Source organism: Ambystoma mexicanum, chromosome 2p (genome assembly GCF_040938575.1).
Source record: "Ambystoma mexicanum isolate Mex_15411 chromosome 2p, UKY_AmexF1_1, whole genome shotgun sequence".
Lineage (NCBI taxonomy): Eukaryota > Metazoa > Chordata > Amphibia > Caudata > Ambystomatidae > Ambystoma > Ambystoma mexicanum.
Genome location: NC_090923.1, coordinates 799053925 through 799067793, shown reverse-complemented (window position 1 = coordinate 799067793; position 13869 = coordinate 799053925). Strand labels below are relative to the sequence as shown.

The 13869-nt window shown below is 47.1% G+C and overlaps 1 protein-coding gene across 1 annotated transcript in view; it reads right to left on the bottom strand.

Moving 5' to 3' along the window:
- DPF1 (double PHD fingers 1) overlaps positions 1 to 13573 on the bottom strand; it is a 989286-nt gene extending 975713 nt beyond the window's left edge. The window contains exon 1 of the mRNA XM_069644470.1: positions 13461 to 13573. Coding sequence (XP_069500571.1) covers positions 13461 to 13492 — 32 coding nt within the window. The 5' untranslated portion in view covers positions 13493 to 13573. The remainder of the gene's footprint in view (positions 1 to 13460) is intronic.
- Between the last annotated feature and the right edge of the window lie 296 nt (positions 13574 to 13869).

Genomic DNA, 13869 nt, shown 5'->3' with positions numbered 1-13869 from the left:
GAAAGCTCTCTGCCTAACGCAACTGGTTTCCCTCCCGACCCACATTGCAGGACACACTCTAGACTCACCATGGACGCAGACCTATCTCTCTCCAAACACATCATCTCTGTATATGGAATCTGCCCCTTCCACTTACATATCCTAAAAGAAATCTTTTCCTACCTCTCCTATTCCCAAAGAGTCTCTGCAATTCTGGCCATCATTATCTCCCGACTAGACTATGCCAACGCCCTCTATCTAAGAGTTCCGGCACGCCAGCTTCAAAATCAACAAATCTAGAACTCAGCAGCCAGACTGCTCCTTGCCCTCTTGCCCAGAGAACACATCACGCCCACACTAAGAATATTGCACTGGCTCCCAGTTAGCCTAAGACCAACATTTAAAGCCATGTGCATCACACACTGAGCCCTCTATCATACAGGACCTAAGTTCCTGCAGAACAAAATCATCCACTACCAACCCGACAGAAACCTCTGGGCTCAGTTCTCCTCCTTGCTATTCCGCCTTACCAATCCTCTATTGTTGGCGACTTCGCTTTCTTTATCCTTGCCCCCACCATCTGGACAACTCCCCCTCCTTTGCACATCCGAAAATTACCTTTCCTTCAAAAAAGCCCTCAAAACCTGGCTATTTGCCTCCCTAAAACTTTCAATTGCTATTACGAATTTGGAAACACTCAGCACCTGGCGGTGCCGGATGCTTTTGTGGCAGTCCAGACCACGCTGTCAAACACCTATCCCACAAGCACCTCTAGCAGAACCACAACCCTCCATACACCAGGCGGTGCCGGATGCTTTTACGGCAGTCCAGACCACGCTGTCAAACACCTATCCCACAAGCACCTCTAGCGGAACCACAACCCTCCATATATGGAATGTCCCGGGATTACTAAGTCGCAGCACCAGGCATGTACGTGGAAAACAGGCAAATTGCACTCACAGTGGTGGAGTCACAGTGATGTGACAGAATCACCTCCATTGCAATCGGAGAGATTGGAATGAATGGCAGGGAATTGTTACAGGAGGATGTGGGCCATGACCCGTGCTCCCCTTATTGGAAATAGTGAAGCCTATACTGTAGTTGTCGCTAATTGTTTTATCTCAGACTCACAAATCGACAGAAGAGTTTTCACCCGGGGAGGGCGCACGAACAACAAATCACCACCGAATTCTGCTAGGTATGTATAATACACACCGGTGGACACACGCGCACACTTTAGAATACAGCAAGGACGATGACAAAATGTGGTCGTGCTATTCACATAATTCTCTGCATACTTACACCAGACTATGCATCAACACCTCTGACATCAGAATGCAGTGCAGACATATGACAAATTCGGGCACGCTGAACACATAGCGAGTCTGTAGCACTCATGCCATCTCCTGACTCCTCTCAGCACCCATCCACATGCCTGACCTCATGAGTTTCTTACTACCGGAGCCTGGCCAGCACTGCTAAGCCTTATTGGCCAAATGCAAACACACATCCCAATCGTACTCCTTGATCTCCAACACTCTGGACTCTGGTCCTCTGAGTGCATTCCAATAACAGCGCATTGTACAATGCAATACAACTAACAGAAGCTGCTGTTTGCGTATAGGTCAGGAGACCTAATATTGTTCTGGAGATCAGGTGAGCCTCAGCAACAAGCAGAGCTGGTCAAGAATTGAAACTCTTTCAGGAAGCTAAGATAGTGTTTGAAACAGTATTAGCATAGAGGGGCATGTATTTCCCCAGGTGCTTGACAGAGCATGCTCAGTGATCATATACACGGGGAAAGTGAGTGAGAAATGATTGAGACCAAGAGGATGGAAAGTGTGACCGTCCGAATGCCTTCAAGTTGGAGATTGGAAGGTGCCAGTGTCTTTCCAGAGGAGAGTGGGGGTGAGAAGAGACACGCAATGAAAGCTGTGCACTAGAGCTCCCCACAGAAAGTGATTTTATTGTGTGAATCCTAACATCGAGCCTCTTTGCAGACTGAGCCCATAACCCTAAAGGTGTCTATATGAGAGACAGGCAGACAGAGTGCTAGGCTCTCTTTGATGCTGGGATTTATGGAGACCACCACTTCCAGAAGGTCTCAGGTAGTGTGATAGAGGAAAGATTGCGAAAGCAACGATCGGCTGGTAAGGGGGCCCGACTCATCACTTGTTGGCATTGAGCTGAATAGAGGTACTCTGAGATGGAGCAATTAGGCTGCTGGTACCGCAAAGGGTCATGTAGTAAGATGGTCTCGGTATTCAGGGTCCATATAGGTACCCCCGACGATGAGGGTGGCTCTTCCTAATTAGGGCTTGCAACCTCAGTATTCAGGGTCCATTTAGTTACCCCAACAGATGCTGGTGGTTCTTCCAAATTAGAGCTAGCAACCGCAGTATTCAGGGTCCATATAGGTACCCCTACCAGATGTGGATGGTTATTCTCAGTTAGGGCTTGCAACCTCAGTATGCAGGGTCCATGTAGGCACACCCAGCAGATGTGGGTGGTTCTTCCCAATTGGGGCTTGCAACCTCAGTATTCAGGGTCTATATAGGTACCCCCAGCAGATGTGGGTGGTTCTTCCCAATTAGGGTTTGCTACCTCTGTATTCAGGGCCCATATAGGTACCCCCAGCAGATGTGGGTGGTTCCTTCCAATTAGGGCTCGCAACCCCAGTATTCAGGGTCCATATAGGCACCCCCAGCAGATGTGGGTGCTTCTTTCCAAATAGGGCTTGCAACCTCAGCATTCAGGGCCCATACAGGTATCCCAGCAGATGTGGGTGGTTCTTTCCAATTAGGGCTTGCAGGCCTAGTATTCAGGGCCCATATAGGCACCCCCAGCAGATGTGGGTGTTTCTTCCCAATTCGGGCGTGCAACCTCAGTATTCAGGGCCCCTACAGGTATCCCAGCAAATGTGGGTGGTTCTTCCCAATTAGGGCTTGCAACCTCAGTATTCAGGGTCCATATAGGTACCCCAGCAGATGTGGGTGGTTCTTCCCAATTATGGCTTGCAACCTCATTATTCAGGGTCAATAGAGGTACCCCCAGCAGATGTGGGTGGTTCTTTGCAATTAGGGCTCCCTACCTCAGTATTCAGTGTCCATATAGATACCCCCAGCAGATTTAGGTGGTTCGTTCCAATTAGGGCTTGCAACTTCAGTATTCAGGGCCCATATAGGTTCCCCCAGCAGATGTGGGTGGTTCGTTCCAATTAGGGCTTGCAACTTCAGTATTCAGGGCCCATATAGGTACCCTCAGCAGATGTGGGTGGTTCTTTCCAATCAGGTCTTGGAACCCCAGTATTCAGGGTCCATATAGGCACCCCCAGCAGATGTGGGTGGTTCTTCCCAATTAGGGTTCGCTACCTAAGTATGCAGGGCCCATACAAGTGTCCCAGCAGATGTGGGTGTTTTTTCCCAATTAGGGCTTGAAACCTCAGAATTTAGGGTTCATATAGGCACCCCCAGCAGATGTGGGTGGTTCTTTCCAATTAGGGCTGGCAACCTCAGCATTCATGGTCCATATAGGCACGCCCAGCAGATGTGGGTGGTTCTTCCCAATTAGGGCTTGCAACCTCAGTATTCAGGGCCCATATAGGTACCCCCAGCAGATGTGGGTGGTTCTTCCCAATTAGGGCTTGCAACCCTCAGTATTCAGTGCCCATATAGGTACCCCCAGTAGACGTGGGTGGTTCCTCCCAATTATGACTTGCAACCTCAGTATTCAGAGCCCATATAGGTACCGCCAGCAGATATGGGTGGTCCTTCCCAATTAGGGCTTGAAACTGCAGCATTCATGGTCCATATAGGCACCCTTAGCAGATGTGAGTGTTTCTTACCAATTAGGGCTCGCAACCTCAGTATTCAGGGCCCAAACAGGTATCCCAGCAGATGTGGGTGGTTCTTCTGATTTAGGGCTTGCAACTTCAGTATTCTGGGTCCATATAGGTACCCCCAGCAGATGTGGGTGGTTCTTCCCAATTAGGGCTTGCAACCTCAGTATTCAGGGTCTATACAGGTACCCCCAGCAGATGTGGATGGTTCTTCCCAATTAGGGCTTGCAACCTCAGCCAGGGTCCATATAGGAACCCCAGTATATGTATGTGGTTATTACCAATTAGGGCTTGCAACCATTATCTGCACTGGGTTCCTGGCAATCTTCACCCAGTGATTTTCGCATGACATGATACAGTGTAAGTGGTTATTGTATCCAATTGTTTCATAGAGCATGGTTGGTTCTCTGTGCTGGGCCTCACCCCATAACCTGGCAGATGGGGGAGTGTGTCAGCATTACAGTAACTTTTACCGCAGCGCTTGTAAGAGAGGCGTTGTAGATAAAATGTGCTTGCTGGAGTGATCATTGTTTTTGCATGCTGGCACAGTAAAAATCTAAAATACAATTCAAAGAATAATATGAGAGGAAATGTCTGATGCGTGTGTGAAATGGGCTGCATGCTGGGGGATAGTGTACGTGAAAGCCCCTCCCATTGAGAGTGTGTGCAGCGCCTTATCTGGTGGTGTAATGTGGGAACTGGAAAGTGTTCATTGTGTGAGGTGCCGATCTAGTCTTTCAATGTGGTGTTTGTTCTCTCATGGTCCTGTCTTAGACAGCGCTGTTGTAACCAGTTTGCACAATTTTACTGGAAATCTTGTATATCTTAAGTGGATGAATAAACTACTAATGTGGGCACTTCTTTTTGAGTAAGCTTGGTCTACAAGAATGTCCTCTGAAATTCAGAACGAAAACCTACACCCTTACCACTTTAGGCGTTTTTTTGCCTCCCACCAGCATTGAAAACCCCGCACTGGCTTCAGAAGAAAGAGCAAACACAATTTAAGACTCTATGGGCCTAACTTCACAGAAGCGTGGTATAATGTCTGTGAATCAGGGCCTACGACTTGTACACAAATGCTTACATGGCCGTTCACTGTCGTTATTCCGCAGAGTTTCAAAACGTTACCATCCAGCATGGCGATGAGTTCAGCTTCCAACTTCCTGGCCAAAAGCTTGACAATATACAAACACTTTGAGGGTCACACACTACATGTCCGGGGGTCAGCTATCCCACTCCACCTTGGACTTGAAACAGATTTCCTGAATTTAACAAAGAAACTAAAGACACATCTCTTCCACATAGCCGTTGACCTATTAGCATCATAAAAGGAAGAGTTAAAGGGGTAAACTGCACAGCTATAATCGAGAACGTTAAATTAAGTCCTTCGACGAGCCTGCTACTACCCACTTACAGCACTGGCCCAAGGTCTCACTCTGCCTAATATACGTATCATCTTCAGGGACTTCTGCACAGCTGTTACGCGAGGCAGACCTTTTGCCATATTTCCAAGCTGTAACGTCTTTACATTGATGCATTTACATCAGTATATTTGAATCTGTGCATTTATATACGTTTTGCTCCTTTTTCAGGGAACAATCAAAACAGATGCAACAAAAAAAAAGTCAGGGCTACAGAACAGATAAAATGAGAGAGAGGTTGGGGGCTTGAGTTAAAAAAAATAAAACGATGCAAATGCATAAAGATATAAATGGCCCGCATAAAAAATAAGCAAATACACAGTTGAAAATGCACCAGTGTAAATGCACAGACATAAAGACATGGAAACTCCAAGACTGATCTTGCCACTTTGTGGTACCATGGACGTTTTTGCTGTTACGCCTTCCTGCGTATCCTTCCTCTAGCGCTTGGAAGCAGCCAATCGGCTACAGGCAGTGACATAAAAAACGTAAAATACATAAATGAATAATACTGCATTCCTTAGTTTATCTAAACATTTAGGCGGAGGCTCTGCACTGTTGTGAGTCTAACATTGTGGGTGATGGGGAAAGTAGACTCTACACTAAGCTCAGGCCATACTGCAAGGCAGCCTAACTTCGGTTATCTACGCTTGTAACCAGAGGGGGATAAAGGGCCCGATTCATGGAATATTTGCCCCGTTCAAAGTGACTTCACACTGCTGAAAAGTGACTTTGCACTGCCGACACAAACCCTGATTCATGGAACTATCCAAAGTGCCGTGCAAAGTCCGGGCAAGGTCATTTTGTACTGCAAAAATGACTGTGCGCTAACTTTGCCCAGACTACACTTGGACAGTTCCATGAATCAGGGTTTGTGTCAGCAGTGCAAAGTCACTTTGAACCGGGCAAATATTCCATGAATCGGGCCCATATTGTCTAGAACCGCTCCTGATGTGGGTGTAGGGGCAAGTGACGAAATGGGTGACCCCTGAGTAAACTCGCTTGGGATAGAGGTGTGATGAGGTAGTGTCAATCACACCCACCTGAATGGCTGGACACCAAAATCCCTAATGTTTCAGAAGGTGTGCACACAATGCGCAAAGCGCTATAAGGGGGCCATGATGGGGATGTGGAAAAAAAAGCTAGAAAAAGCTAGACAAAGGCGGGCACGTTCAATCTGTACATCCAAAGGCACGTTGTTTGGCTGAGGAGATAATGGGACGAGACCACAGACTTTTGAATCTAGTCTCCAGAGATGTGCAACATTACAGATACATAACAGAGCGATTTACAGAGGTGTGCAACATTACAGATGCATAACGGAGAGCTTTACAGAGGTGTACAACATTACAGGTGCATAACAGAGCGCTTTACAGAGGTGTGCAACATTACAGGTGCATAACAGAGCGCTTTACAGAGGTGTGCAACATTATAGGTACATAACAGAGCGCTTTACAGAGGTGTGCAACATTACAGGTGCATAACGGAGCGCTTTACAGAGATGTGCAACATTACAGGAGCATAACAAAGCGATTTACAGAGATGTGCAACATTACAGATGCATAACAGAGCGATTTAGAGAGGTGTGCAACATTACAGATGCATAACGGAGAGCTTTAGAGAGGTGTACAACATTACAGGTGCATAACGGAGCGCTTTACAGAGGTGTACAACATTACAGATGCATAACAGAGCGCTTTACAGAGGTGTGCAAAATTACAGATGCATAACGGAGCGCTTTACAGAGGTGTGCAACATTACAGATGCATAACGGAGTGCTTTACAAAGTTGTGCAACATTACAGATGCATAACGGAGAGCTTTACAGAGGTGTACAACATTATAGATGTATAACAGAGCGCTTTACAGAGATAACGACAGAACAAATATACAGCAGGCGTGAGATACAAAGGGGCAGAGGAGGGCTACTGCTGTACTGGGTGGCAGGGAGGAGGATTATTGATGTCTGCTGCACCACAGGGCTCTCATACTCAGCAATTCATGGGTTTAAGATTTCTCAGCTGGAATGCCAAGATGAAAGACAGGCGGGTGCTCGCTGCTCATGCCACCTCCGGGAGTATGGCGTGTCCATTTTGGTCTAAACCAAGTTCTTGCAATAAGTGTGATGTGTTTGCATTAAATCAATATTAAAATATATCTAGGTTTAACCTTATGTTCACTGTTTAGGGCTTTACATTGCTAACTGCTAGGTGTGTGCAAACACAGCACACAGTTACATGGCTCAATTATAACACTCCATACATGTAACATCCCCAAAAGAAGCACGGTGCCTCCACAAATGTGAATGTTAGCATGCGCCACACTTAAATGAAACTGTGAATAATGACAAGTACAACACTTGAATGTAATTGTGATCACTAGCCTGCCTCACATCTAGACAGAATATTGAAATTAGCAAGCGCCACACTCCGATGGAACAGTGAATGATAACAAGCATCACACCTAGACATAATTGCAAGGACAGCAATGTCAACTAACCAACCCTACTAACAATTTCCCTTTCTGCATACACCTCTCAAACTCCAAACCAAACGCAACCAAAACCTACAGCACAACAAACCGCACAAACTTCACTACATTGCAACAAAAAAACAAAAACACACATAGCCTTGCACAACAGTACACGACGACTACCGGCCGCAAACATCCCAGGCCCAGCGAACTGACCCAGCGGGCTGAGGCTGCCAACAGCACATCACTGCTCTCTTGCACTTTTCCAGCTTATTCCCAATAACTCATCCCCCCCCTCTTTCAGAGCTGCCAGAGAGCCAGGGGACCACTCCGGTGGCGATAGTGCACGGTACAAATATCCTTTAACATTAACATAACAGTCTCACATAGTGCCCCAAGAGGTCCTCACATAGCACCCTTGGTCCTCACAAAAATATCCAACAGGGGCATAAAATTGGCTTGGGCACCAATGAAAAAGTGGTCCCCAGTCGCAAACTGCAATTCATTCCTTTCCGTGACAGAGTATTTGAGTAGTAGCCAAGCCGGAATCTTTGGCAAAATGTGTTTCAAATTGTGTATTTTACAAAATATTTGTTCAGTAAATAAGGGTCAAATCTACTAGCTGCAATGTCAAGTAAATCCTCCAACTGGCTCACTTTGGCCCAAAATCCGGCTGTCACGTCCCCACACTCACCTGGCACTTCCCGCTCTCATGCTCACTCCCGGCGACAGCAAAGGAGGCACAGCAGGCGGGATTTCTCGGTGGGCAGACCCGCCTCTTTTCGCCCCCTCCCGCGGTGGCGGTTACCATGGCGCCTTCTCCACGCCCGGTAGTATCAGAACACCACGCATCATGTGACCAGGAAACGCCGGCAACACCAATCACTAGCCACGTTGCGCTCCACGTGACGCACGAGTGCGGTCACGTGATATGTCACGTGATTTCGCTCGCGTCTGTAAAAGAAGCCGGTGAAAGAGGAACGTTGCTTCACAGCTTCTCCATTGAGGACTGCCAGGCGTTTACTCTGCACCTTGTTACTCGAATCTTACCTTGACCACGAGATGTTTTTTGGATTGATTTTGGATTACCCTTGAACTTTGGCACGCTCTCTGATACTCTGGATTCTTTGACCTCTGCTTTGGACCATGGACTTGGCTCTGAGAATCCCCCTACTGCTAAACTCAACTCTTCTGGTTCATGACCTTCAGAAGGTGTTAGGGATTTGCCACTGATCACGTTCTCATTCCAAATTCCACTCAGGTATTGTCGGAGTGTCACCTGAACATCCCAGCCTGCTGTTGGTTCCACATTGCTGTCGGTGTAGGTTTACCATCCACATCTTAACCCCTATAGGTAAGATATTGCTACTGCACTTTCACTATTGTTGCCCTCCCTGTTAGTTGTTTTGCGGGCACCCTTGTTATTCTAACCCTTTGCCTTACAGCACTCAGGGGTTCTTCCGGCGTTCCCGGTACCAGGCTGACGACGACATTCCACACCTGTGGCCTCAAAGATTGCTAGAGCAGTGTATTATTTCCTGCTCAAGCGGTACTTGGGGACAGAGGCATCTCATATCTGCACGACCATCAAGTCTGAACCCCAACGAGTTAGAACACCAGCCCACTGTGACCAAACAACTAGTGCATGCTAGCATGATGGGCCTGCATTTCGGTTAACACCCTATTCCCCTACAGGCCAGTCAAAGCCTGCCAACATATACCCAAAAGGCCATTGCTAGCTATTGCCTTATAATAACCTCATAGGGCGACATATAGCTCCCAATGGACCCTCATTTATCCCCCAACAAAGGGGTCGACATTTTCAAGTGGAAAGCAACTAACAAGGCATAAAGAGTCACACACTGTGGGAAATAAGCAATGCTCAGATGCCTGAGGGTTCGTAGCGCTATATAAATAACAAAAAAAAACAACAAAAAAAATGCCCCCTCAGTTCAGTCGCAAAGCACACCGGTTTATACTCCCCATGAGTCCATTATGGCTAGTCAATGGCTAGTGGCAAGTTCACATTTTGAAGCCTGCTGCAACAGATAGCCAGGGTGTCTAGTCAAAGGATCGAATCTAAAGGGTGGACAGGTCAAAGGATCGACACCAAAGGGTGGACAGGTCAAAGGATTGAATTTTTTTTTTATTATATATATTTTTTTAGGTTTACGTTTAGGGAAAAATGTGTTTTTTTAGCAAAAAAAGGGGGTTGGGGGGACCCCCCCAAAAAAATTTTAAAAAATGTGAAAAAAATAAAAAATAAAATTCGATCCTTTGACCTGTCGACCCTTTGGTGTCGATCCTTTGACCTGTTGACCCTTTAGATTCGATCCTTTGACTGGCAACCGATAGCCAGATACCCTCTCTCATAACTGGGTCCCTCCTGGCTGTACTATGCATGTTACGAAATATCCATCCCACTCTTCCACTCAAATCCAATGCTCACACACCCATAACATACATCCCTCTTCCTCTATCAGTCACTATAAAACATAGCGTATTATGTGCATTGCCACATCTTGATTCTGAATAATAGATATGTATTGAACACACCAAGCCCTACATATAAGGAGTGTACTAGCCACTTTTACTCCCTAAAAATAGGCAAATACTCCTCAAAAATAAAAATAGGGAGTAAAAATACTCACAACAAAAAATAGGAAACAGACACAGAGGACCTTCTACGCCCTCTTTCACCCACACGGCTCAATGGATATGTTTGGACCAGTAGTGCACTAGTACCACTGGAAGAAACTAGTGTTAGTACTACCCGATCGGATGAAGAAAACATGCATCTTGTAATGTGCATGAATAACTAGATGCAAAAAAACAATGTATTATAAAAAACATTTCCATTTTCCAGGCAAAACATATTCTTACTCGCTTATGAAATATTCCCATTGAGAATTGAGCTTACATTTGTACTGCCTAAAAAATTATTTTACTCCCAACTTAAAAAAAAAAAATAGGGATTAAAATACTTCCACTACCAAATCTTATCTGGACGGCTGAGCACACTACCGAAGTACTAATAATATGAATACTTAACGTAACATATAGAAAGAGGTGCATGCGGATCTTGCAACGCGCTTCAAGATGCGTTCCCTGCAGCCACAAATGAAAAATCATCATGGCCAATGTTCAGCGCCAGGCCCGCCAGCATCCAGACCACTATCTTTATTTTTGGGGAGTATTTGCCTATTTTTAGGGAGTAAAAGTGCCCAACGGTGGGTCTCCTGTACAGACTGCCGCCCTGCGCCCAAACTTCAGGAGGGCGACTGTAGCAACGTGCAAGCACTGAGCTGAGCGATCAGCTCTAGTGCAACCAATGATGCAAGGCCAGCAGTCCTCAGATCCTCCCCCACCCCCACCCCCACCCCCAACCCTCTTATGCAACTGAGCAGAGAAATGAAATCAGCTGAAATTGACTCTGGGCGACATCACATATTAACCCTGCTCGGCTACCTTGCCAGCACAAAAGAGCGTGCACGTTCATTAAACCTGAGGCCATATGCCAGAGCAAAAAAAAGACACTTTCCAGACAGGTATAACTTTAACATTCCTCGGTGGTCTGCGGAATAACTTCCTGCAACAAGAAGTGGGCAAGTTAAGCACTACTATGCACAAAGCAGGGGCCTATGATTCGAGTTATAGATTACATGCGAGTGCCTTTTCTTTTAGCTTGTGTGTGACGAGCAGCGAGGTTCGAAATGAATGCAGGTGATTGCATGTTTGGGGAATGCAGGATTGTAGCAAATGTGAACTGATGCAACTGCAGAGTGCATGCGGGGCTATGCCTGTTTTCTTTTTTTATATATTTTAATTGCAGGAAAGGCAGTTAAGAGAATTAATTATCCTCTTGCATCAAGAGCATAAACGTGTTGTGAAAGGAGGGGGCCCCGTGCCATCAGCATCGGCAGCTTTCATCGCCCATTGGATGCGTGCAGTGGCGATCCGGCAGCAGGAGCGCAGGGACAGGCCATCCCAGGAATGCAAGCAAGCAGCAGCCTGAGAAAATGTCATCGCACAAACAAAGCCATTGTTCGCCCTCCCTGGGTCGCTCTGTGCGTCAGAAATCCCGGGCCAGCGAAAGAAGGGCGCAGGCAGGGGTGCCCTCGCCCACGGGCCAATGCAAAGCCGGCGCAGGGGGCCGGCGACAAGTGACCGCGAAACAGCCGTTTCGGAATGATGAAATGTGCAAACCGACACTAATGTAACCGATGGAGGGGGTCAAGGCTGCCTTGCTCTGCAACAGAAACAACTGGAGTTCAACTGCCGGCAAAGGCGAGGTCCAGGAAGTGCGAGCACTCCGACCAGCCATGCAGGGAGGCACCGAGGCGCACAGACTGGCTTTCTCTCAATAACGGAAGCACAAGCGACCACTCATTTAACGCTGAAGAGACTGAGCACATCTTGGATTTTGCAAGAAGGGAGGACAACAGGGAAGGGAAGCAACACTTGCGGAATAAAAGTGCAACACTGAACACATGCATGTTGTCTGTGTAATGCCATTAAATACCAGACGGGATGTCCCGCTGGTCTCCCTGATCTAATAGGGAATGTTCCCGAATTAATAGAACTAACCCCCCTCCCACACGACCCCTAATTGTTACCAGAGACAGTCATTCGGAAATAGCTTAAAATGACCAAAGACTGGGGATTGCGTGAAGCATTCGGGGTCGTGGTGCTGCCCTTCTCTTCCGCGACCCCCTCAAATGTTCAAACTTCAGTAGTTTGCTTCGGGGTGACTATGGATGGGAAAGCGAGCATTGCACGCAGCGAGCTGGCTTTTTATCCACGGATCAGGTGTGATAGCTGAGCACGTACTTGACAATTGGAGCATGCAGCGTGCATTGGAAACATACCAGCCCACTTCACCTATAGTTTATGAATACATCGTAAATAAAGTATACAAAGACAACGCCCAGGAAATACTTTCTAAAATCACTGTCTTTGCTAACACAGAAAACATAAGCAACTAGCACAATAGTTTCGCACATCGTAGACTTTGCAAAAAACAGAACTGAACATGCACGTTGGTGAATATAATGCACACACAAATGCAAGTAAGCAAGTACCCACGGAGAGCCCCGGCTCTGCCCATAGGTTCAGTCCATTGGCAGACCGGTGCGCTGGCTGCATGTGTAATAGTCATCAGTGCCCGTGAGAATTGCAGCCCGCTGCCTTGTCTGGTGCGTCTGCCCCAGACATGCCCTCTATGCCAGGCACTTGCAGCCTGAACTTCATGCTGTGCTTGGTCTGCGTGCAGTGCTCCAGGGGCAATGGATTCCCTGTATGCAGCGTTTATATGTTATATGTGGCTTGTGTGCAGCTGTCACTGCATGCGATATGCGGTGTGTTTGCATGGTTCAGTTGGCACCCTGCAGCGTCTGTGCACTATTTGCTACTACGCCCTATGCGGGTGCAGGGTGTGCATCGATCAGCCGGCTACAAATGCAGTGTTCTGTGCAGTGAAGAGTGCAGCATGTGCATTACATTCCGGTAGTTGGTGCGTGCTGTGTACGCAGGGCATGGGGTATTTGCAATCCGAAAGTCATGCAATGCATTAAACAGCAGCATCATGTGTGCAATGCATGCAGTGTACATCGTTTTTGCAGGTCGCTGTATCTAATGCAAATCATGTCTGCCAGTCAGTATACTGTGTGGAGTTAGCACTCGGCTCTTTGCGCAGTCTATACAGTTCAGTCTACTTGTTTGCCTAGCAGTGCCAGGTTTGCAGGTACTCACGATTTTAGAGGGTTCTGGACGGCTGTGGCCATTTTGATACAGTATAATACACTCGGCTGCAGATTCCGGGCTCTCACCTCCAGTTGCAGCTACTGTACAATTTCATTCATTCTCCGGGCTGCACTGGGGAGATTTAGCCAATCGGGATCCAAGCTGGCAAGAGTCAGCCAATCACCGAGCGCGCTGTAGGAACTATGGGATTTCCCTTGCTGGGCATTGTAGTTACAATATTGGATGGTTTAACGCTTGGAAAGGTTATCAAGGACTGCAACTCCCGGCATGCCACTCGAATGACAGGTTGACGTTCCAGCCACTGGCGGGTGCTGATTGGACGATCAATTCTACTGTAAGGTCAGCGGCCTACTGAATGGCGCAGACTGTTGGCAATGGAATTTACTTCAGGCAGTGT